The sequence below is a fragment of the Dendrobates tinctorius genome, unplaced genomic scaffold, assembly GCF_039654945.1.
Source record: "Dendrobates tinctorius isolate UK_male_01 unplaced genomic scaffold, ASM3965494v1 ptg000011l, whole genome shotgun sequence".
NCBI lineage: Eukaryota > Metazoa > Chordata > Amphibia > Anura > Dendrobatidae > Dendrobates > Dendrobates tinctorius.
In genome coordinates, this window is record NW_027361679.1 from 72681366 (window position 1) to 72708554 (window position 27189).

The 27189-nt window shown below is 41.5% G+C and overlaps 1 protein-coding gene across 2 annotated transcripts in view; it reads left to right on the forward strand.

The window, feature by feature from the left end:
- The window catches only part of PSD3 (pleckstrin and Sec7 domain containing 3), a 662461-nt gene that overhangs the window by 107538 nt on the left and 527734 nt on the right, over positions 1–27189 (forward strand). For both annotated transcript variants that reach the window (XM_073543269.1, XM_073543278.1), the window contains exon 3: positions 24908–25901. In XM_073543269.1, coding sequence (XP_073399370.1) covers positions 24908–25901 — 994 coding nt within the window. The remainder of the gene's footprint in view (positions 1–24907; positions 25902–27189) is intronic.

A 27189-nucleotide genomic window follows, 5' to 3' on the forward strand; every position in this document is an offset into this window, starting at 1 on the left:
GCTGCAACACAGCCCCAAAGCATGATTGATCTACCCCCATTCTTAATGGTTGGTGAGATGTTCTTTCCCTGAAATACTGTGTGCAGCATAAATGAGTACATCACCTTTTGAAAAGAAAGATATTAATCAATATCTCACAAAACACAAGAAAACCTTACAAAATTTTGACAAGACTGAGTTTCATAGAACATTTTTTAACCCATAACATGAAAGTAAGGTAAGTAATATAACTTTTATTACAAGATCTTCAGCTTTACTCAAATTTGTTGCTCTAAAAATTAATACACCCAACATCAAAAACAACAACATTCAGTATTTTGCATGACTTCCATGATTTTTAAGGACAGCACTAAGTTTTCTAGGCATGTGATGAACAAGGTGGTGACATACTGCAATATCTATTTTTTTTTCCATTATTCAAGCATGACCCCTTTTACGGTCCTAGATTCTGAATGGAGAGTGATGCTTGACTTGTCTCTTCAGAATTCCCCATAGGTGTTCGGTTGGGTATAGATCAGGAGACATACTTGGCCACTGAATCACTTTCACACTGTTCTTCTTCAGAAGTACATAAGTGGCTTTAGATGTTTGTTTTGGATCATGGTCAAGTTGGAAAAGTGCACGTCTACCTATGGCACAAAGTGATCGTAGCATCTTCGCTTCCACTATAGAGCAGTACATCTGTTAATTCATGATACCATCAATGAAAGGTATCCCTCCGACACCAGCAGCACTCATGCAGCCCCACATAAGGACACTGCTACCATCATTTTTTTCCATCTAGGCACCATACATTTTTATTTGTACTTTTGGTCTTTTTGAGACCATACAAGTTTGAAGCCATCAGTTCCAAAAACATTCACATGAAATACTATTCCAAAAACTTTCACATGAAATACTAAACCCATTTTGGCATTTTACTACTTTAGGTAGATGCAGTGAACTTCCATGTCAATTTTTCTTCAAATCTTATCATCAGAAGACACTTTTGTTTAGATGTTGACTTCTGTGGTAAGCTTATGTGAGATGGTTGCACTTCCATTTTGTTACATTTTTGTATCACTTTTGCTACAGTATTCTGACTGTTATACTGATCTTGTAGCCTTCACCTTTCTTGAGTAAAGAAATTATTTTCTTTCTCAGATCTCGTAACATTTCTCTTCCATGTGGTGCCGTTGCTGACTGAATGAAATGGGAAGGGGTTTTCTTAAAGTAACTCTCTTTTATAGTCAACTGTCTGCTGGACACCTGATTAATTAATCATTAGACTTACCTCTGGTTAATTAGAATTCTTTAATCTAAGCTTGAACTTTGCTCCTGCGATTTTAATTGGTGTGTACTCATTTTTGCCACATAGTGAATTAGTTTGTTTGGAAAATAACTTTTTTGAGTGTGGAAAATAACAAATCTTGTTTGCAGTCAATGTATATATTTTGCAGTCACTATATATACAGGATATTGTTATCTGCTGAGTTATAGTAATATTTTCTGCTCAGCTTGTTTTTCTTTAAAATATGGTGCCTGCAGATTGAACTTCATTTTCATCGCGCCATATTCCCTTTGAATTTTAAGTCATTTTTTCTTGACTAAATGGCATGACAAAAGCATCGCAGCGTGTTGCTCAAATCGGATAGCACACATCCATTCTAGTCTATGGTGGAAACCATTGGACTACTCTGAGTGCAGTCCAATTTCTGCAAACTCACTCAATGGAGAAGATGGAAAAATCTTGTTCTCAATCTTCTCCTCACTGTGTTGTACGATTCTTTCATCCAAGAGAATCAGATTACACTATGATCAAATTCAAATCAGAGTTTGATCCAAGAGTCATTTACATAATCTATCCGATTTTTCTCGCATCAGAGAATCAGTGCTTGTGTGACCCTCGCTAAATGCTGATTTCAATCTTGAAGATTGGCCATTAATACTTGGTTTTGGAGGTTCCAGCCTCAGTGACCAGTCGCCAGAATACAGGGCTGGGGAGCTAAAGTGAACACCAAGTTCCCTTCATTGTTTGCACAGGGTTGTTGCCATCTGTCTGGAAATTCCTGGACCATCCATAAAAATAGACCATTTTTTTCCCAGTCTATTAAAAAAAAATTTGGTGTCTGCAATGTTTTTGAACCTTGTACAATTTTTATGACTACTGTAATTGTCTTCACTTTACAGTTAACAGTGAATTCAGCTAATGTTACATCAGAATTATGGGCTGTATATAAAGTTGAGCAAAAAGAACCTCTATATCCAGTCCAGACATGAAGTCACAGGGCCTAGTAAATACCAGAGGCGCTAAGGATGCCGTCCACAGCCATAAGTTTGCCCGAATACTGTACACAATTTTTTGCATAACTCTGTAGACATGTATCACTTAAAATCTTAATAATTTATTCAAGTTTTCTAGTTTGGCAGTTAGCTGATCATTGCGAAATCTGCCATCTGTTTTTCCTGGTGTAAACTGCCATTTCTGAGAGAATATAATATTAAATGCCAAGCCTTTTAAATTCACGCTCAGAGCAAAAGTGTAATTGAGGTGGTAGCCGTCACAAGGGGAGGACCGTCTTCTATGACATAAAATGTGCCCTAGCAGGACAAGTGAAGAGGGATTGTTCTGGTGAGACAACTCTGTTAACCCCTTAACAACCGCTGATGCACCTTTTACCGGCAGCAGTTGAGGGTACTTATACCTCAGCGATGCTTTTTAATGGGGCTGAGAAATGAGTATAGCATCCCCCGGTATCAGAAGACCTATGGGGGCCTAAGCTACTGTTGGTAGCTGAGACCCTGGAGAACATAATCAGTGCCAGTTTTTACGTTCCCTTGTCGCGTGATCGTCGTTATTCATCGAAAAATGGCAATAAAAGAAAGTGAGATTTAAAATGAATTTCTCTCTCCTCTGTTATGATCTAACATATCAGAGAAAGTAAATATGCCCGCTGCATTATCTCCCTGGAAAAAAATGGAGAGCGCATGCGTAGTGCGCCCACCGAGCTCAGCCTGCTGGTAACCGGCAACAATAGGGAATTCTTCCTATTGGTTCCTTTTGATCACTGTGATAGTCCCTCGTGGGGTAAGGATAATTCTGAGAAAGGTCAGGAATCTGCCTAGAACTACATCAATGACCTGAAGAGAGCTGGGACCACAATCTCAAACAATACTGTCAGTTTCACACGACGCCTTCATGGATTATAATCCTGCAGGGCTTGCAAGGTTCCCCTGCTCACGCCAGCAAATGTCCAGGCCCCTTTGAAGTTCGCCAATGACCATTTGGATGTTCCAGAGGAGGCATGGGAGAAGGTCATATGGTCAAATGAGACCGAAATAGACCTTTTTGTTATCAACTCCTCTCACTGTGTTTGTAGGAAGAAGGATGAGTACAACCCCAAGAACACAATCCCAACCATCAAGCAGGGTGGGGAAGCATCATACATTGGGGGTAACTTTTCTGCAAAGGTGACAGGAGGACTGCATCACATTGAAAAGAGGATGGATGGGTCATATATCGCAAGAGTTTGGCCAACAATCTCCTTTCCTCAGTAATAGCATTGAAGATAGTTTGTGGCTGGGTCTTCCAGCGTGACAATGACCCAGAACACCCAACCAGAGCAACTAAGGTGTGGCTCCGTAAGAAGCATTTCGAGTGGCCTTGCCAGTTTCCAGACCTGAATGATAGAAAATCTTTGTAGGGAGCTGTTGCCCAGTGACAGCCCCGAAACCTGAAAGATCTGGAGAAAATATGGAGGAGTGGGCCAAAATCCCTTCTGCAGAGTGTGCAAGCTTGGTCAAGAACTACAGGAAACGTCTGACCTCTGTAATTGTAAACAAAAGTTTCTATACAAAATATTAAGTTCTGTTTTTCTATTGTATCAAATACTTATTTCATGCAATAAAATGCAAATTATTTAAAAATCATACAATGTGATTTTCTGGATTTTTTTTTCTTAAAGACTCTGTCTCTCCCACTTGAAGTGTACCTACGATAACAATTGCAGACCTCTCCATTTTTTGTAAGTGAGAAAACTTGCAAAATCAGCAGTGTATCAAGCACTTATTTTCCCTACTGTATGTCTGTCCAACTGCTACACTGATGACCCTACCCTGTGCTGTCATTGCACTGGATGTCCATCCGCTACAGAGTACAATATAAAATAATCACTAACACCCACATAGCTCTCCACAGTTCTGTACCATCCTACATCTACTTCATCTCGGTCTACCAGCCTATTCTCCATTGCACTAATGCCTATGACTAACATCCTTTATAACTCGAACCTCCCACTCCTATCTGTTGGACTTCTCTTATGCCACACCAGTTTTCTGGAATGCACTACTTACAGGGACAATCTTCCATTCTGACACTTATTTTCAAGGTGTGCAAACAAGTAATAAAAGTTCCTGTGAATTTAGGTTATTGGCCATTTTTTATTCGAAACGGGAGACCCTTTGGTACTTTCTGGAGAAAATGATTGCCAGTAATTGCAAGCAATGCAGCAAGGAATGAGATCTACTCCAGGTCTTTCGGCTGAGATGATGAGTAGGAGGAGGGGGAGCAGTGCTGCTGCAGCTGCTATTGAGTGCCAAGAAAAAACATGTTCCTTTGTAGGGAACTTAAATGAACTAAAAATAGATTGCAGTGATGGTGTAAAGGAAATCAAGTCTTCTTTCCTACAAGATTTAAGCAATATTTCTTCATGATAAACATATCACTTATGGGGAAATGAGGGAAAATATCATGGAGTGATTCTTAATGTAAAGCAGAAAATGTGTCTCTTTGGAAGACCTATGAAAATGAACTCCTCACCTTAAAAATGGTTAACAAACACTACGTTGAAGGAAAAAATGGGGTCCGGATTCATCTTTCTTTTTTAATCTTGTGATTTTCACTGACATTTATTGCACTAATTTGGTAAAAATGACGTACACAATTCACAAATTTTGCTCAAAATCAAAAGTGGTCTTTTTTTTTCTTTAACCATTTTTGCAACTTTTAGAGCAAAAACTCACGTTTTCACATTTGCTACAAATTGGGAGAATTTTTGAAAAGTTACAGAATTAATCAGGTGAGAATATCTGGAAATTCTCCTACAATAGCGAACTAAAAAAACAAACCCATATAAAAATAGACTTTAAAAATGGCGCAAATGAAATGATGACTTTGGTGGAAATTTAAAAAAATAAAAAGGGTGAAAACACCAAAAACTTGACAAAAAGAGATATGACTGCAATAATGAATCTGGCCGATGATCTGTCAGTGCTTCGGATGGGCTGAGAACAATCATGGGGTACTATCAGTGAAATCATTCGCAGCACCAGATGACCCTTGTCAGCTAATTGGCAGCACTATAACCGAACCCACGGATAACAATTTGTTTGAGTAGTATGCTAGTGTCCTAAAAGGGGTATTCTCAAGTTATTAAATTACTTTAAAAAACTTGTGCACTTAAAAAAAAAGCTGCTTCTCACCCCCCGTGCCAGCGCCGTTCCCATGGTGTTGGCATTCGCTCTCCACGGGGCTCTCGTGCAGTGTTGTGACACATGAGCCCCACGCCCAATCAGCGCTGGCATAACTGTCCCCGCCTACTGTTGAATTGAACATGAAGAGAATGTTGGAGAGCAACCACAACCCTGGCTTCCTCGTCATGTTCAACTCATAAGAAGGCGGAGACAGTGACACCAGCACTGATTGGGCACCAGGGTCTCAACAACTGCACGAGAGCCCCGGGAAACCGAGTGCCAACATCGTTGGAACTGTGCCAGCACGGGAGGTGAGTTTAAGCTTTTTTATTTTATCAGAGCCAAACCTTTAAATCAAGAAGGGGGTGTACTAGTAGTAGACAACCCCTTTAAAGGGAACCTGTCACCAGAAAAAAACACTATTAACCTGCAGATATGGGGTTAATCTGCAGGTTAATAGTGTTACTAACCTACTCAATGCCCGCACTTAGCCTAACGCTACGGGGAGAAAATGAACTTTATTGCCCCCGGCAGCATTCGGGTTTCAGTAAAGGGAGTAGGGCACTGGCGCAGGTTCAGTCACCGCTCTGTGATGTGAGAGTGGTGGCAGTAAAACCCAAATGCTGCTGGGGGGAATAAAGTTAATTTTCACCCCGCAGTCTTCAGCTAAGTTAGGGCATCAGGCATGTTAGTAACGCTATTAACCTGCAGATTAACCCCATATCTGAAGGTTAAAAGTTTTTTCTGATGACCGGTTTCCTTCAAGTAGTTAGACAGCTTGTATTCCTGTAACCACAGCGTAACGTAAAAGTTACAACTGAAGCTAGAGCTTGGGCATTCCCTCCTCTTTTAGGTTGCATGCGTGTGAAATGCAAAATCGATCATTACCTGATAATAAAAAATTAGACTGCACAGAGACATTTTATATGGATATGTGAATCCCAGCCCTAGCCCTAAGTTTCTACTTCCACTTTTCTTCCTTGCTTCTCAATAAAGCACAGATTTCTAATTGCTAAAGGGGCTATCCGAGACTTAGTTCTTAGGCCAATAGTAAAAAATAACAGGCAGGTAGTTGCTAACTACCTGCCTATTCTGCCCGGTGCTGATCTCTGTAGGGTCAGACCGCTCCTGCTGGCGATTCTGTGGCTTCTGCTGACATCACCTTGACAGAGCAGCAGTTTCTCTTCCGCTCTGCACTGTTGACGTTGCATGACTGCCGATGTCATGCTGATTGGCAGCCAGTTTCCCGCTGCCTATCTGTGGGAAGATGGCTGTCAATCAGCATGATGACAGCAATCACGCCCTGTCAACAGAACAGCCTGGAAGAAAAAGAGCTTCTCTGTGACGTTAAGCAGCAGAATTTCTGGAACGAGCGGTCTGTGAATACTCTAAGCTGGCGTCGGGTAGAGCAGACAGGTAGTCAGCAACTAGCTGCCTGTTAGTTCTTATACCCATGGTCAAAAAATAAAATAGTCCCGGATAACCCCTTTAAGGTAGGATGTTTACTTCTTTCTAGCAGGTTGTACACTGTGTAATAATAATGAAAAGAGAAATCCAAGTACTAGAAACAGTAATATTGTGCAATATTGCATTTTTTACAGAATGCATAACTATATCCTTGAACGTAGATTATATCACTGTAAATTTGCATTTTTGAACTTGAATGTGACCAAGGGAATGTAGTTTGTATGGTTGCATCAGATTTCCTTCTGGCTCTTGCTCTATTTTTTGGTTTCAACCTACACTCTAAAAACATACAAATGGCTTCCTATGAAAATGACTATTGTTTTTTTTAAATGACCCCGAATACATTGCGGCAGATTACATTGCATTACAGGAGCTCAGCTACGTAGTTAGTTATGGTATGTGTTCCTGCAAAGAAACATATCCACATAAATGTTTTAAAAGAATTTGTCAAAAGGGGTTTTCACCTAATCTGAGAACAGCATAATGTAGGGGCAGAGACCATGATTCCTGCAATATGTCGCTTACTGAGCTGCTTGCTGTAGTTCTCATAGCATCACTACTTTATCAGCAGCAGATTTTCACTAGAGGACTATTTAAACCTTCCCACTGTGTAGTTCTCTGTATTGATGAGTTCTTTATAACCAATCCCCTACTACTGATTTGCAGCTTTCTGCCTATGCACAGTATACAAATAAATCTGTAAATCGGTAGTGTGGATGGGATTATATAGAGCTCTGCATTCAGAGAACTGGTAGATCTGCAGCATATAAAATAATTTTTAATCACCATGCAGCCCAGTAAGTGATACATCACTGCAATCAGGGTCTCTGCCCTTATATCATGCTGCTAGTTGGGGGTAGAAAAAAATCCGGTGATAAATTCCCTTTAAAAACTTTACACATCAAAGCCATGTTCATTCTTTTGCCTATGTGCTGATTTTGTTATGGAAAGTTCTGCAGCTGAAGAAGTGCTCTACAGTTGTAGAACGTTCTACGAGCAAATCCTCAGCAAATATACAACATGTGAATGTGCCGTAAGGGTCGGGACTCGGGACTAAAGGCGAGCACGTGCAATGAATTTTCAGTTCGTCACTGTGTATGAGATTTTAAGAAAATGATTCACTAGACAGAGGCCAAAACTGTGTTGTTCCTGCTTCCGTCTGGCAGGCATGCACTTACATATCGTCTAACTGTATGGGAAAGTGTAGCAGACTGCTCACTTCTATACAGATGACTGCTGCAAAGAAACGTATATCAGATGCTATATACTGTATTTCTATATAACGGGCCCTTATAGTGGCCAGATATTTCTGCACCCATCCTGATGGTGGCCACTGTGGGGGGCATACCTCCTGAGCGTATGCCCCCGAGAGTGGCCACAAACGCAATGTGCACCCCCCCAAACTGCATCACTTCTGCTTCAAAATGTTTTTGATTTTACTGCAGACTTTTCCTCTGTGGGCGATCTGCACCGGGAGTGTCCTGCATGCACATAGCCTTAGACAACCTTACTGTATATTACCCTTTATTAAAGGACTTCTGCTTTAATCTGTGATATTCAATTGTGCATTTACATAGCAGTGGCCCGCACAATCCCAGCGGACAGTCCAGCCATTGCACACACAAATATACTGCTGGTGATTACATTTTTAGGGTGTTTGCTGCTGATGTCTGTGAAAGTTCTGGGCCCTAAAGTTATCTAACTGCTTTCTACATTCTCCAGTTTATTTAAAAGTACCCATCGTTAGAGTTTTATTTCCTAAATCAAAAGTAAACACATTACAAAGTTCCTTATTGTCAAATCTTTTCTGCGAAACCCCCTCCTATTGTCCCACTTGACTGATCTTTCATTCTCAATTCACGGGTAAAATATGTATTCAGTGAAAACAGGCTTTGCTATTACTGAGATAGGAAATGACAGTTTGTGCTCGTAAGGTTTTATGGAGAACTGGAACTTGCAGCAGGATGTCTATTTCTGCCTCTAGCTCCTCCCTATTCCATAGAATTTAAAAGCAACGACTGCCATCTATCTCCGTAATGAGAAAATCTGTTTTTACTGAATTCAGATTTCACTCCTGAATTGAGAGTAAAAGATCAGTCTAGAAGGTAGTTGCTTCTTTTCATGTGTACCATTGATTTCTGAAATAAAAATAAAAATGATTACTTTTTAAAGGGGTCTTCTGATGCCTAAAATGTCATTTATAAATCTGTTTTTTACACACTAAGCAATTTTGGAATTTGCTTTATTATAAAATAGCTGACACTTTTCCCAATCCTGCTAATCCCTAGATGTGTTTTTATTTCACTCCCTGTGACGTTTCGTTTGATGGGAGTCTCAAACAAGGCATCATCAGGAGGCTGGGGCTGCAGTCACTGTTCCCTCCTATCACCACACCTGGAAAGGGATGTCATCAGGAGGCTGGGGCTGCAGTCACTGTTCCCTCCTATCACCCCACCTGGAAAGGGATGTCATCAGGAGGCTGGGGCTGCAGTCACTGTTCCCTCCTATCACCCCACCTGGAAAGGGATGTCATCAGGTGGCGGAGCTGCTGTCGCCAATTTCTTTTATTGCTGCTTTTGGAAGATGTCCTGATTCCATGGCGCTGAAAGAAGTTGTGGCAAAAGGGACTGAAGCACAGGCATTCTGTTTCTCTCCTCGCAGGCTGCCATTTCTTACCGTGAAAGAAGACGTTATCAGGAGACGGTAATAAAAGCAGTATGGCGGCCTGCAAATGATTCATTCGTGGGCAGTGATAGATGCAGACTCAGTGAAGCACTGCCGCTGCACAGGTTCTATCACCGCCTCCTGATGACCGTTTGCTTGAGGGCAGTGATAAAAGCTGTGGGGTGGTACTCCTGACACTCACCCTGCCTCTATTACCATCCCCTGATGACGTCTCTTTTCACAGTAAGAAGCTGCGGCTGATGGTCACAGAATCAGATTGTGTTATGGTCACTTCTCCTACAGCTTCTATCAGCGCCAAAGGATCCAGGACATCTTCGTAAGGTAGCGATTGATTAATCTGTAGTAAGTAAGATGTCCTGTTCCAGGCAGGGTGATAGACACTGCTGGGAAGTGAGTGCAGCCCCAGCCTCCTGATGACACTTGAATACTCTCAGTACGTCACAGGAAGTGAAAAAACTCATTCAGGGATTAGCTAGGAGAATTGTAGGGTATTTTCAAATAAAGCGAATTACAAAATTGCATATGTCATAAAAATAGCTTTTTAGAAAGGACATTTTAGGTATAGGATCCCCCTTTAAATTGCAGTCACAGAAAGACAGCTTGCCATTTCCAGAAAAGGGAAGACAATGTGTGCAGACCCATGCCGTGTTGTACTTACTGTTGGCAGTGGGACTGTCCAAGATGTCGCACAAACATCTGCTTTGTGACCCATCACTTGCACTAACGCACAGACACAAAGTCTCATCCATCATGTCTGTGGAAACATTGTGTTACAAGACTGATGGCATGCTAGAAAACCAGTCTCTGCCTGTGTCACACTTAGACATTACCAGTGATGCTTTGGGACGGAGATGCGGTACGTATGATTTATTTATATCAGCCATGATCATGATTCTTAATTTGGAAAGAAAGTTGCAGATTTTTTTTCCTCCATTCTATTTTATTGGAGCCAAATCTGACCGGCTAAGAAGTTCTCCCAATGCTGGAGACTTGTTTGTAAAATCTCCCCTTGCATTATTAAAAAGAGCCGCATTAGCAGCCAGCGGCGCGTAGCTCTGATGTCCTCATGTTATACATTAGAGCATCCTGCCCGCTTTCCTCCTGCTGTAAGGTTGGACAGAATGAGTCTGCAGCTCCCTCCTCGCCCCCATAATGCTACCATTTACATCACTGTGTGCAGCGCTGGACAGAAGAGTGCCAGGAAATTTGAAACTAGTATGCATCCAGTTTTGTGGAATCGCAGAGCGTGAATTAGCAGCGTCTCCTCTCAGCTAACTTTATGCGAGCTGTGTGCTGATGACGCCCCGTGCAATCCAATGATCGATGGGGAACTGCTGCAGATGCCACTGCTACTGTAAGTAATCTCTTTAATTTCTTGGTCACAAGCAAACACACGGGATCTCAGCGACTGTCGGGGGTTTTCATAACAATCTGCGGTTCTTCACCTTGATGCCTTTCTGTAGGATGTGACGTGCATCTGCCTTGCCGGGCCACATACGGATTCTATGTATGCAGAAGGAAATCTGCTCCATCGTTTTTTCTGAAACTCTCTCTGCGAGGAGAGAACGATGGATGATTTCATTCTGCCTCTTCCCGCATCCCCATAAAATGCAGTGTCAGCTTGATTCCCACACAAAAGCCTGTGCCGTGCTGCATTAACGAAGCAGACGCTGACGGCTCGGACTTACCTGCTGGATGCAGCTTTCCTCACTCGATAGCAGATCCAGCCTGACCCCTCAATATGATCCATGACAGATTTCCTTCTAGGCTTTTTCCAGTGAAAACAGTCACAATGGGAGGAGTCTTTGTTAAAGGGCACAGTGCTGTGTGGTTGGTGCACTGGTACCTTGGATGGATTCCTAGGTGCTTACAGTATACTATGCGGCTGCCTCTCCTGACTCTTAAGTGACCGCACATGTTTCAGGGAAAGCAAATGTGTTGGGAAAAATCCTCCCTGCTTACCACAGACTTTTGTTTCTTTGGTGCATTCCACGTGGACAGACGGCGTCCGGACTGCTCTGTATTCAGATGTCGCTTCTGACTTGAGCTTGATGGATTTTGCAGTCTATTTCGGGGATGCTCTTGGATGAGTTTGAGCCTGGAGTTCTATGTTAACCTCCAGAGAACCGGTATATATTTAGCACGTTTGCTTTCCAGAAAAGAATGGCACGACTGCTAACACCATGTTGTATTATCACAGCGGCACATGTTTCCACTTTGTGAGATTTGATAGGATTTCATTCCCTTTTCCTTCAGGCTTTTCGATCTTTTGGTTTTTTTGTGTGATTGTGGTAGAAGGCCTGTAATGTGTCTTAGGCCAGGATCACACTGCCATGTGTGATGCGAGAAACTCGCACGAGTCTGCCACCGGCACTAAGGACCGGAGCTGTGGCAGCATAGAAATACATGCAGCCACAGCTCCGGTCCCGAGTGCCGGTTGCAGCGCCGAGTGTTGATGCGAGAGACTCGTGCAAGTTTCTCGCATCACACACGGTAGAGTGATCCTGGCCTTACTCAGGGATTTGGTTCTAAAGTGAAATTCAGAGCAAAAGTTAACAATTCTTTAGAAGCCCTGCCTAGGATAAATCATGGTTTAATTTTGTTGGTTGCTGTTGATGAGTAGAGAACCCGGTGTCTTATGGCAGGCCTCTGCGAACACCTTTATTGGGGCATGTTGTTAGATAGAGAGATGCTGAGGCATGTAAAAGTTTGCGCACCCCTGGTCAAAATTCCTGTTATTGTGAACAGTTAAGCAAGTTGAAAATGAGATGATCTCTAAAAGGCTTAAAGTTAAAGATGACACATTTCCTTCCTTTTTTAGGCAAAAAAAAATACAATTTCCTCTTTTACAGTTTAAAAATTATAAAGAGAAAATTGTGCCTTTGTAAAAGTTTTGGCACCCTGCATGGTTAGTACCTAGTAGCACCTCCTTTTGAAAGTATCACCGCTTATAAACACTTTTTGTAGGCAGACAACAGACTTTCAATTCTTGTTTGAGGGGTTTTCATCCATTCTTCCTTGGAAAATTCTTCCAGTTCTGTGAGATTCCTGGGTCGTCTTGCATGCACTGCTATTTTGAGGTCTAGACACAGATTTTCAATGATGATCAGATCAGGGGACTGTGAGGGCCATTGTAAAACCTTCAGCTTGTGCCTTTTGAGGTAGCCTATTGGGGATGTTTACATGTGTTTAGGATCATTTTCCATTTGTAGAAGCCATCCTCTTTTCAACGTCAGCTTTTTTACAGATGGTGTTATGTTTTCATCAAGAATTTGTTGAAATTTAATTTAATCCATTCTTTACCCATTAAATGTTCCCTGTGCCATTGGCTGCAGCACAACCCCAAAGCATAAGGGATCTAACCCCATTCTTATTGGTTGGCGAGATGTTATTTTCCTGAAATTCTGTGCCCTTTTTTCATATCTTTGATCATTGTGGCCTAAGAGTTCTATTTTAACCTCATCGGTCCACAGGACTTGTTTCCAAAATGCATCAGGCCTGTTTAGATGTTCTTTTTCATACTTTTGATGCTGAATTTTATGGTGAAGATGCAGGAGACGTTTTGTTCTGATGACTCTTCCATGAAGGCCATATTTGTGCAGGTGTCAGGTGAACAGTAGAACAACGTACAACAACTACAGAGTTTGCTAAATCTTTCTGAAGGTCTTTTGCAGTCAAGCGGTGGTTCTGATTTGCCTCTCTAGCAATCTTATGAGCAGCTCTCACCAAAATTTTGCTTGGTCTTCCACGCCTTATCTTGACCTCCACAGTTCTTGTTGCCCTTTCTTAATTACATTTCGACCTGAGGAAAGGGCAACTTGAAAACGCTTTGCTATCTTCTTATAGTCTTTTTTTCTTGCTTTGTGGACCTCCATTTTCATTTTCAGAGTGATAGGCAGCTGATGAAAAGAACCCATGGCTGCTGTTTTTTGTTACAAGGTTAGAGGAGGCTGGGTTTTTCCTAGCAGTGATAATGAAACAGATTAATTAAGGTTAGAAACCTTGGTCAAAGTTATCTGAGCACACAAATCTCCAAGGGTGACAAAACTTATGCATCTTCCCACTTTCCTTTTTATAATTTTTAAAATGGAAAAGATGTATGTAAATATTTATATATTTTTTGCTTAAAATACAAAGGAAATGTTTAAACTTTAACTTGTCCTTTTAGAGATCATTTCATCTTCAAATTGCTGTTCACAGTTAAGCAACTTGACTTCTTATTCATTCTGGACAGCTAACTGAAAAAATTAGTCAGACATTTTTTTTATGGACACATTTGGAGACCATAATCAGGCATTCTGATAAGTGATAAATGTCTTCAGCCTATAATTCTGATATGAAGACATCAGCCGCATTCAATGTCAAAATACGTTTTTTCAGCTTCAAAAAAATCACGGATGCCTTTAAAAAGTTTTTACCGACAGGCAATAAAAATTGACCGATTTTTTACGAACTAGCCTGGAAATCCTGGACGGTTGGCAACTCTGTACTAGACCCCTGCTCACCATGTACACTACCATTGAAAAGTTTGGGGTCACCCAGCCAATTGTGTGTTTTCCATGAAAACTCATACTTTTATTAATCAAATGAGTTGCCAAATGAATTTAAAATCTAGTCCAGACATTGACAAGATTTTTTTTTTGAAATAATAATTTTCTCCTTCAAACTTTGCTTTCGTCAAAGAATGCTCCCTTTGCAGCAATTACAGCATTGCAGACCTTTGGCATTCTAGCAGTTAATTTGCTGAGGTAATCTGGAGAAATTTCACCCCATGCTTCCAGAAGCCCCTCCCACAAGTTGGTTTGGCTTGATGGGCACTTTTTGCGTACCATACGGTCAAGCTGCTTCCACAACAGCTCAAATGGGGTTGAGGTCTGGTGACTGCACTGGTGTCACGATACATTTTTGGATCTGTGTCAGTTTGGGCTTCTCAGATATAAACGTTTTTCCTTTCAGGCCATCGGGGGGCCGGTCGCTGATGGATGCCACACACAGCGATATCGCTGATGCGTCACAAAATCAGTGATCTCGCTAGCGATCTTGCTGTGTGTGACCGGGCTCTTACTCACAGGCAATGCTCTATAGGAAAAAGTCTGCAAATTAGTTTTCTTCTTTCTGGATGAAAGCTATCTCATATCGGCCAAATCGGTGACCCATCTTTAGACTTCTAGGGAGATTTTGCCCCACATTATTGCAGATCAGGGTATTGCTTGGCTGGATGAGATGCCTTTGATGCAGCATAGTCATGATATCTTGCTTTCTCCACAGACAATGGAGATCTGTAGCTCATAATGTCATGTATACGCATAAGACTAGTATAAGGAATCCATTAATTACAAGTTTATGAGTAACTTCTTATCAATCAATATCTACTTATGTCTTGTAGTGTGTAAAGTATGATTTCACATTTAGGTTTATTTTTATGTAATACAAGCTGCTGTATACCCCTGAATCTAAATAATGCCTACAGCCTAATATAGCCTACAGCCTGCAATGATCCTCAGTCTACTGAACCACCACACAACCTGCTCTACCCTCTCCTACTGTATCCTCACCCATCCCTGTAGACTGTGAGCCTTCGCGGGCAGGGTCCTCTCAGCTTCTGTACTTGTGTGTCCCTTGTCTTGCACATGTTTATTGTACTTGTCTATATTTCCCCTTTTCACATGTAAAGCGCCATGGAATAAATGGCGCTATATAAATGTATAATAATAATAATCATATCAAATGAGACAAAAGTGTGGCAGGGAATAGAATATCCCTAATGTTAAAAGGGTTCTCCAGTCTAAGAAGCAAAATGTGCAGTCAGTCTATGAGACTGTAGACTGCTAAGTCATGACAGTGTGTGATATGCCCACTGTCAGGATTTCTTAGTATGTCCCGTGCGAGTCGAAGGTCACAAGACCGCAAGTACTCAATGTGCATACGTATGTTCACGGGCCAACCAATTTCATCTAGCTTCTCTCATTATAAATTGGGAGAAGCGCAGAAATGTAGTTGGGGAATAGCAGTGAATTGTGACAGTGTTCACAATCCACACTGTCACAATTCGGCAGTCTGCAGTCACATATGATGACTACAGAATTTTCTTTGTAGACCCTTTAAAGAGGTTGTCCGCTACTTTATCTTCAGGATAGGTCATCAATATCTGATTGATTGGGGTCCAAAACCCAATACCCCCACTGATCAGCTGTTATCGGTGGCGGCTGCCAGCCAGCCGTAAAAACTCGCTTGCGGAGCTGACCGTCTTCTGATAGTGGCCGCCGCAGGCTACTACACATCCACTTCCCATTGATTTAAACAGGAAGCGAATGTGTAGTACCCAGCCTGGGCCACTGCCAGAAGACGGAGCAGCTCGGCAAATGATAACTTCCGGACGTCGGTTGCCGACACTGATAACAGCTCATCAGCGGGGGAGCCAGGTATAGGACACCGGCTGATTAGACATTGATGACTTATCTTAGGGATAGACCATCAGTGAAAAAGTAGAGGACAACCTCTTTAAACATTTAGGGTATATTTCCACGGTCAGGATTTGCTGCGGATTGGACACTGCGTACAGCCGCAGCGTCCAGATGTTACAGCATAGTGGAGGGGATTTAATGAAATTCCATCTCCACTATGCGTGCACGGACGCCGCCGGCATCCCTGCGTAACCAGACATGCGGTGCGTCTTTCTAGACCGCAGCATGTCCTATTCACCATTCTATGAATAGGATGCGGTGATTCCGCATGTGTTCAATGAATCACCGCGCGTACAAAAGCTAGCAGCTCTTTGGGCGGAGCGGGTGTCCGCTGCATTCAAGGCGCTGCCAATCCGGAATGTACAGACATACCCTTATGGTATTATTGAAAAGGACTTCCTTGTGAGAAAAGTCTGAAAGTAGGAGTAACAAACTGAATATCGTGGGATCCATGAATTCATTTTACAACCAGAATCTTGGTGCAACTCTTCTAATTCAAAGTAACTACTAAAATATGTAAAAAAAAAAGAAAAAAAAGTAACTTTTCCCATAGTTTCATAGTACAACACCAAAATAAAATAAGAAGAGCAAGGCTATGTTACTTTTGCCTTTTGTGACCACAAGTATTAGCAAGCCTTTTTTCTAGTGTCGGTCTGATGATCTCAGTCAGTATCTGCTGATATTTCTCCTTCCAGCTTCTCGTCTTAGGAAATGGCGCTGGTTTGTGTTCTGCGGTCTTCATTGGTTAATGTATGAATGGGATGTGTAGCATTCTCAGCTGTACGCGGCCAGTGTGCAGATTGGGTCCTGCTTGGATACGGCCGGGATTCATGAGCTGGGTGGCTGACATGCTACGATAACAGTTTACATTCCCAAGGATTCTCGGAATGGTGCAAATGTCACATAGCAGAGTCCGACTCGTCAGCTGTGCTACGGCCGGGCCTGGAGGCTTGAATAGAAAGGAGGTGAGACAAAATCCTAGGAATCTAGAAAAGGTGGGGTGCCTTTATCTGATACTCGTGGGCAACATACACTGTGATAAAGTTGGTCTGCCATTAATTAAGTCTATAGAATAGTGATAGGATACAGTGCAGCTCCTAGGAACGAGCAGGAGCAAATCTGCTGTAACCACAGTGCAAGAGCAAGCAAGCAGCCGGGCTCTAATATCGGAGCAAATCATTGATTATTTCAAATGACCTTACTGCCATACTTACCGTGAGGTAAATCTGAGGAATAAAGCACAGGCAGCATGATTTCAGCCATATATGTAGTGTAACCGATGTTTTCATTTTTATTTCACAAATCAATAGTGCACATGAAAATGAGCAACTTTGTAATTTATCAGAAAGATTTGCTTCTTTCTCTGGTAAAATTGATAATGTATTCTCAAAATTCTCAGTACCGAGGTAAAATCTGTATTCAGTGCAGACAGATGTTCCCATTACTGAGATAGAAGACAGCTACCACTGATGAGATGCTATCTAGATAGGACGGGAAGGAAGGTAGAGCTCTGCCTCCATTAGGTCCTGGCTTTATTTCAACGCTCCTGTGACCGTGCTTTTATTTCCAAGTTTTATTCGCTCCTAGAAGGTGCACGGCTGGAGCTGCGGGGAATCCTGCACCCCTTTATAACTCCCTCACTGTGCTCCTATTAGACCGCTATTTTCCTGACTCATATCCATTTTGGTCTATGACATTACGTGATTAAAAAATTGACTAGCTGAATCCCTCTAAGCTCAATGTAGAAACAGGAGGTCAATTTTCTCTGTATGAGTCATGAGTCATTGCAAAAGTCCCTGGCAGGGGGAGAAGAGAGCAGCCAGGTCAGGAAGGAAGAGAGGGATGGGGCATTCATGAACAATCCGAGAAAAAGAGTTGGCTCTCTGCTGTGAACGATGGGAGCGGGCACTCCAGTGAGAGCCGCTTGCAGTCTCTGAATGGCTCTCACTGAGGGTAAAGTCAACATGTTCAGATACCGAGGAAAATGAAAGACCACACACCTTCCCCCCGGAAATGGTCTCTGAATGTCTGTAGATGGGCTGAGTATCCGCCTCATCCGCCTGCTGGTGAACACATATTAAATAGAGATCCATTTGGGATCCAAAAGAGCCAGCTCTTTTTTGGTGAGCGGAGCCGAGTGAGCTGGATGGAATGCCCATTACAAGTTGAAGAGGGGAATGATTTCTTCATGGACAAGAGACTTCCTGTTTTACTTAGTGCAGAGAAAAGAGAATAATGAGGCTATGTGAACACGGTGCGGATTCTGATGCGGATCCGCAGCGTTTCAGGCTCTGCGGGTCCGCAGCAGATTTAGGTACGTTGTACAGTACCATTGTTTTCAATGGTAAACTGAAAAACGCTGTGCACATGCTGCTGATTTTTCCGCGCGGATTTGCTGCGGGTTCAAATCCACGGCATGTCAATTCTTTGTGCGGATTCCGCTGCGGTTTCACACCTTCTCCATTGTAGAGGTGTGAGACCACAGGTCATTTGACCTGAGATTTGACCTGCGGATTTTTCCAAATCTGCGCGGAAAAATCCGCAGGACCTAAATCTACGTGTGCACATAGCCTTAGTTGGGTAGAAAGGCAAAATGAGCAATTGTAAGTGCACAGTGCTGTATAATATGATGACTGCAATACATTAAGAGGATAAAAACCTTGCTGGGAGGAGGGCTTCTTGCTTCTATAACTCTCAGAAAAACATATTTTGAAAATTACCGGGGACTGAGCCGTACAGGAAAAAAGTTTGACAGGTGGGTCCTCAGGAGCTTCTACCCTCTGCAAGCGCACGCAGGGAAAGAACTGTCAACCACTGGCAGTAGACAGGGAGAAGCTACCAGGGACCCCTTGTCTGACTTGTTTCCTGTGCGGCTCAGACCTTGGTGGTTTTCCCCTGAAGTCATGCCTCCAGCATTTCATACATGCCGACCGTGTATCAGCTGTTAGGTTCCCTTTAGGCTGAGTTCACACGTGGTGTTTTTTTCGCGTTTCCGCGGCGGTTTTAACCGCGCGATTTTGCCGCGAAAACGCGAAAAATAAGCATCCCATGCATTCCTATGGGATTCTGCAATGCTGAGCTAATGCTGTGGTTTTTACCGTGGCGGAATCGCTTTGTGGTAAAAACCGCAGCATGCTCATTAATTTTGCGGAATCGCGGCGATCCCGCACCCATAGGAATGCATTGTTCCGCTTACTTCCCGGATGTGGCTGTGCACACCATGCGGAAAGTAAGCAGAACATTTGCGGATGGTACCCACGGTCCGGAGGAGAGGAGACTGTCCTCCGGGCTTTGGGTACCATATCCCTGTAAAAAATAGAATTTAAAATAAAAAATATTGTTATTCTTACCTTCCGGCGTCCCGCGCAGCCTTCCCGCCTCTCTCCACGCTCTCGTACCCAGTAATCCTTTGCGAAAATGCCCGCGATGGCGTCCGTTCTCGCGGGATTGCGAAGTCTCGCGGTCATTCGCGCGACGTCATCGCGAATGACCACGAGACATCGCGATCCCGCGAGAACGGACGTCATCGCGGGCATTTTTGCAAAGGATTACTTGGAACGGCTGCGCAGGACGTCGGAAGGTAAGAATAACACCATTTTTTATTTTTTTTTTACATTTTATCTTTTACTACTGATGCTGCATAGGCGGCCTCAGTAGTAAAAAGTTGGTCACACTTGTCAAACACTATGTTTGACGAGTGTGACCAACCTGTCAATCAGTTCTCCAAGCGACGCTACAGATCGCTTGGAAAACGCTAGCATTTTGCAAGCTAAATACGCTTGCAAAATGCTAGTTTTTCCGCGGGAAAATCGCGGGAATTTAAAATGCGATTTTTCCCGCGGAATGGAATTCCGGAATTCTCGCGGTAATTTCCGCAGGAGTTCCGGTACGTGTGAACTTATCCTTAAACTATAATCGTGGCCAAAAGATTTGAGACTGACACAAATTTTGGTTTTCACAAAGTTTGCGGCTTCAGTAATTTTTGATCTGTTAGTCAGATGTTTGTATGATTACTGAACTACAATAACACTGGTCAACAGCATTTTTGGTGCCAAAGATATTTCATCGAATTTAGGGTATTTTTGGGGTGCTGATTCTGAATATGTCATCAGTTTTGCCAGATTGGCTCAAGTTTTTGAGATTTTTGGTATCTTATTTATAGCACTTGTTGGTAAATGCGACGCATCATCTCATTAATTTCTTTGGATTAGTACTTGAACTGAGCAGTTCTCAATATAGTTTTGTGTTAATTAGTGTTCTAAAAGTTTGTTCATAGCTTGATTTTTGCACTAACTTTATGTTGTTGTCTGTTTTCCAGTGAAAAGCATGAACTCATCAAGAAGAAGTTGTCTTAACGATCCAGACTCATTCTGTTACATTTGTGGTGAATACACACTGCCAAAACATAGAAGAAACATAACAGACTTCGTAAAAAAAGTGTATTTTGCCTATTTTGGGGTTATGCTTGGGGACCAAGACAAGTTTTGGGCACCACACATAGTGTGCAAAGCATGTATCGAATTATTACGAAAATGGAGCAAAGGACAAAGAAAAAGCTTCAAATTTGGTGTTCCAATGGTGTGGAGAGAGCCAAAAAATCATCATGATGACTGTTATTTATGGTAAACACAGGTACAGGCACATCTTCACAATGAGGGACAGGCCTTCTTGCAGATTCCATGTTACTCCCATTTTCGTTTCTTATGCTTATTGAATCCTTGCACTTGCACTGCACAGAAATAACAGTCATCATGATGATTTTTTGGCTCTCTCCACACCATTGGAACACCAAATTTGAAGCTTTTTCTTTGTCCTTTGCTCCATTTTCGTAATAATTCGATACATGCTTTGCACACTATGTGTGGTGCCCAAAACTTGTCTTGGTCCCCAAGCATAACCCCAAAATAGGCAAAATACACTTTTTTTACGAAGTGTGTTATGTTTCTTCTATGTTTTGGCAGTGTATATTCACCACAAATGTAACAGAATGAGTCTGGATCGTTAAGACAACTTCTTCATGATGAGTTCATGCTTTTCACTGGAAAACAGACAACAACATAAAGTTAGTGCAAAAATCAAGCTATGAACAAACTTTTAGAACACTAATTAACACAAAACTATATTGAGAACTGCTCAGTTCAAGTACTAATCCAAAGAAATTAATGAGATGATGCGTCGCATTTACCAACAAGTGCTATAAATAAGATACCAAAAATCTCAAAAACTTGAGCCAATCTGGCAAAACTGATGACATATTCAGAATCAGCACCCCAAAAATACCCCAAATTCATTAAAATATTTTGGACACCAGAAAAAAAATTTTTTTTCGTTGACCTGTGTAATCAATATTTCCTAAGGTTTTATACTTTTACTGACAAAAATCAAATTTATGCAAAATCTCAATACTTAGTGTTGATTCTTATTTTTTAAGACTTCTGAAATTTGCCCCGGCATGCTGGATATCAGATGACAACCCATTCTTGTCTAGTCTGTGCTTGGAGTTCATTACAATTTCTTTGATTTTCTTTGTCCACTGGCTTTTTAAGGACTAGTCACAAGGTCTCAATGGGATTCGCATCTGGAGAGTTTCCCCACTATCTCAGTGTTTTCTTCACTGAGCCACTTAGTTATCACTTTCACCTTGTGACATGTTCTCCTTCTTGGTGGGAATAGCATTGTTCATCATCAAATTGCCCCTGGATCGGTGGCAGAAGTTTCTCTTGGATAAGGTTTAGTTACCATTCTTTATTCTTGCCAGTGATCTTTCGCAAAATTATCCGTGAGCCCACTATCTTGCATGAGAAGCAACCTCAGACATGAATGGTCTCCGTAGGTTTTGCTGTTGGCATGACACAGGAGTAATGGTAATGCTTAGCTTTTCATCGCGTCACCTCAGCAGTGGTTGCCACAAGGTGCTGCAGCTGCACCTTTAAGGGCAGGAACCCTCTTAGAAGAACCCTGGGCTGAATTTTATAGATCATTGTATAGGTATTGGATGTGCGGCCCATGTGTTTGTTTGTTTTTTCTATAGTTGTTTACATTATGAATACTGAGTCTTTACATAAACTTGAGTATTTGTCAAGAAAAGTGAAAAGCAGCAAAAGGTATGTATGTATGTATGTGTATATATATATATATATATATATATATATATATATATATATATATATCTAGGCATAACTGTTGGTAGTGTATCAATAGTAATATGGGAGAATGTGTCGTGAGCTCCCTCTGGTGGTAGAATTCAGTCATTATTCCTATTTACCTTTCAATGAAGCACATTCCCATATACCTTGCATGATAGAGTTTTTGTTCTCTTTTAATATACTCAGAATTATAATTTCATTACTTCCACTTACATTTAACATATAAATGAATTCAAGTAAATAGTATTGAGATAATTTGAAATGTTCAATTCTGTAACATTATTCTGAGAGTAGACATGGCATGTGTAAGTATTTTATATCTAACTAAGCGCATCTCGCATGCGACACATCACTAAAACTCTGGCTTGGATTGGACTTTAGCCTGGGCATTTTTTGTATTTGGAAATATTCAAAACCTATGATTATTTTTATTTGGGATGTCAGAAAATAGTAAAATTGGAGAATTACTGTAATAAATAACAGCTGGTAACATATACAGTATATTCACATTCCATCTGTCAAGCAAAAGCCGCTTGAAACTCAGCATTTATGTATAAAACCTGCTTTAAAGGTGCACTGAACATGAAATCCAAACCCAAGCTGGTTATCGGCCACATAGACATACAATAAATATATATATTTATATAATTATAGAGCTACATAATATATCTGTGTGTGTGTTTGTGTACATATATGTGCCGTATATACTCGCGTATAAGCCAAGATTTTCAGCCCTTTTTTTGGCCTGAAAGTCCCCCTCTCGGCTTATACGCGAGTCATATACGCCAGGGTGTCGGCGGAGGAGGGGGAGCGAGGGTGTCAGATCATACTTACCCTCGCCCCCGACACGTCTCTGCAGCCCCCCAGCTTCTCCTGGTCTCAGGCTCCTTCCTTCAGTGATCACGTGGTACCGCTCATTAAAGTCATGAATATGCACATATTCTTGACTTTAATGTGCGGTACCGCGTGACTGCTGAAAGAAGGAGCCTGAGACCATAGGAGAAGCAGGGGGACTGCAGAGACCGCACCAAGACGGGGTAAGTATATGCGATATTCACCTGTCCCCAGTCCACTGCTGCGGCCGCTCTGTCCTCCGCATCCTCTGGCTGTGATGTTCAGGTCAGAGGGCGCGGTGACGTAGTTAGTGCGCGCCGCGCCCTCTGCTGCCTGAATGTCACTGACAGAGGACCCGGAAGACAGAGCGGCAGTGGTGGACCGGGGACAGGTGAATATCTGAGGTGCCGGGGCCCTGAGCCAGTGGTGACACCGGTACCTGGCCCCACGACAAGAGGTGAGTATGTCATTTTTTTTTCTATTTGCAGCGGCAGCAGCAATATGGGGCATATATATCTATGGATAATCTTATAGGGGCATAATCTATGGAGCATTTTTTGGGGGCATAATCTATGGATCATCTTATGGGAGCATATTCTATGGAGCATCTTATGAGGGCATAATCTGCGGAGCATCTTATGGGGGCATAATCTATGGAGCATTTTATGGGGCAGCATATGGGGGCATAATCTATGGAACATTTTATGGGGGCATAATCTATGGAGCATTTTATGGAGCATCTTATGGGGCATAACCTATGGAGCATCTTATGGGGGGCATAATCTATGGAGCATCTTATGGGGCAGCATATGGGTCATATTCTATGGAGCATCTTATGGGGCCATAACCTTTATGGAGCAGCATATGGGACATATTATTCTATGGAGCATCTTATGGGGCCATTATTAACCTTTGTGCAGCATTATATGGGGTGTATTTTGTATGGAGCATCTTATGGTGTCATCATGAACTGTATAGAGCATTATATGGGGCTCCTGATTCAATATTGATATTCAAAAACATTTAACCTACTGATGTCTCAATTAATTTTACTTTTATTGGTATCCATTTTTATTTTTCAATTTTACCAGTAGCTGCTACATTTTCCATCCTAGGCTTATACGCGAGTCAATAAGTTTTCCCATTTTTTTGTGACAAAATTAGGGGGGTCGGCTTATACACAAGTATATACGGTATATAAAGCTGGGTAACAAAACGTGTGGACCTTTTATAGAGACAGGATGCTAAATCCCCCTGCTTGATCCCAAAGAGTATCTTACCTAAGCAAAAAAGCAGATTTACCTTTCAGGGGTCTGGGAAAACTGGGTATCAGCAAGGGTATGGTCACACTTTGCTTTTTAGAACCTACTAACAGCTCATACTAAATAAATACAATGGCGGAAATCATGCAGCGGATGTCGGATACATGATGCCCGAGATTGGGCATCATAAACCATATCAGCTGTCAGATTCCCTTGAAAAAAAATGCATCTATTTGAAGAGCACTTCAGTTATTTCCGTGGAGTTGTACTGATTAATGACTTACGCTCCTTCTACATTGTATGGCTATTTGTGTCCAGTTTGGTCAATGGAAACAAGCCAAACTTCTGGTGTTAGCTGTGATGTCCTGTGCTTGCACGCTCTGAAACCAAAGGTTGAATGAGGCTGGAAGGGCAGTGCGCCCTCTGTGTTTGCAATACTACTGCAAAACTGCTACTTACTACTATTTATTGAAAGTCTTGCAGATTTCTAAAGTATGTAGGAGGCATTGTATAAATGTACTTTTTTATGTTTTAGTGTCTTTTTCATACAGAAATCACAGTTGTTGAGTTCTAATGCTATTTCTGTTCATTTTAACAGATGACCCTGGAAATACAAGATTGCTTCCTCAGACTTCTAGTGTCAACAATGAATTCCCTGAATATGGAACCACGGAGCACAGGGAGAATGACACATTTCGAGCTGCATATGGACAATTAAATGAACAGACAGAATGCCCAGCAGATATACCAGAAGTGGAGGAGCTCTGCCCAGTTACACACGATGACAATTCTGAACACTGTTTACATGACACATTATGGAACAGGTCTCAAAATTCAGAAGGGGATGACGGTGGAGGCAATAATTGCTCCCTAGACCCTCAACACACATCTCCACACTGTAGCAAACACTCTAAACCAGAATGCCATTTGATAGCTGGTGATAGTGGCAATAATGTCTACCAGCCATTAAATCCTATAGATGACGTTATGGTTCCAAGTCAAGAAGAGCCAACATCTCCTGCCGTGGTTGCTCCCGAAAGGAAATCTTATATGTACGTGGAGAGAGAATTACCAGCCATTTCCGAGGAAGAAACTCTCTCGGAATCTTCTCTATCACAAATCACAGAAATCGCAGATTTTCCCAAATCCCAAATGTATTTATCTTCACCCATCATGGACCCTAGTGAAGGTGCAGTAGAGAGAACTTTTTTAACAAGAGGTGGTGGAGAAGAGAAAGGTGGTGATTCTCTACAGTCTCCTAATTTGTCGGTATGTTTAGAAAATGCTGCTATTAATGGTATAGATATTTCAACGGTACAAACAGAAATGGCTGAAAGATGGGAGGACAATTCTCCGTCTACAGTTGATGGCAAACAGAATGATACAACGTCCCTCATATCTCCAGGAACAAGCAGTTACATTCCCAAACATGAGAGGACTAGAAGTTTAGTAGGGGCAACATTTTCTTCTGTAATCCAGAGACCGAGGAGTGCCTCTGACTCGTGTACTCAAGACGGGGTAGACAATGAAGTCTTTATGAAGGATATGGAACATGGCACTGGCATCTTAGGACATGTTCGAACTCCCCAAAGGTGAGTCCTAACCACTTTATCTGGACGATTTCTGAGCACGTCCATTGAACATGATATATGGTGCTATCAGTTTTTTCCATGGACAGCACTTGGACCAAAGTTATTCATTAGGGCTGACTTGGCTGTGTTTGTGTTTTTTTTTTTTGTTTTTTTTTTTGCTATTTTTTGCATTGCTATAACTTATAACTGCAATCAAGACTGCAGAAAGTGAAACTCCCATAGTGGGGCTAAGTAAAAAAAAAAGTAAAAAAAAAGTGACGTTGTGCAATGACAGAATAATATATATATAAATTGTATGCATAAATAAATATCAGTATGAAAAAAAAAAACACAAAACAATAAAAATACATATATTTGGTATCGCCGCTTACAGAACGACCTGAACCTATAAAAATGTCCCACTAGTTAGCCCCTTTAGTGAGCACCATAAAAAAAACAAACAAACGAGGCAAAAAACTATGCTTCATCAACAAAAAGTGGAATAAAATGCGATCAAAAAGACAAATGTAAATAAAAATGGTACCTTTGAAAACATCATCTTGTCCCACAAAAATCAAGCCGCCATACAGCTCATTCAGCGGAAAAGTAAAAAAGTTTTGCTCTCAGGATAAAGCGATGCAAAAATAATTATTTCTTCTATAAAATAGTTTTTATGGTGTAAAAGCACCAAAACATTAAAAATAGATATACGGTAAATGTGATATCGCTGTAATCATACGGACCCAAAGAATAAAGTTGCCTTATCAAATTTACCACACGCGGAACGGCATTAAAAAAAGCCCAAAAACAATTCCTGCATTGTTGTTTTTTGTTTATTCTGCCTCTCGAAAATCAGAATAGAAAGCGATCAAAAAATGTCATGTGCCCGAAAATGGTATCATTAAAAACGTCAGCTCGTCCTGCAAAAAAACAGCCCTCTGTCGCCGAAATATGGAAAAATTATATCTCTCAAAATATCTTTATGGAATAAAATTCTTGGACGTATGTGCGCTGCTAGACAGAATATCAGATCCAGATCATATAGATAAATTGACCTTTTATTTTCCAACGCGTTTCGAAGTCCATACACTTCTTCCTCAGGGGATGATATATATGAGTACATAGAGCTGTCTCCAGCTTTATACATCCACATTTTAAAAATTGGCGCCAATGATAACATGTGATGCACCGCAAAAGTCAAAGTTCAAACAGATCAAATATCATAAGAAAATCAGAATAATTTATTGGTAGTTGATAAAACCAATTGTTCTTATATTTATTTTACAGAAAAAACTATTAAAAGCAGAAA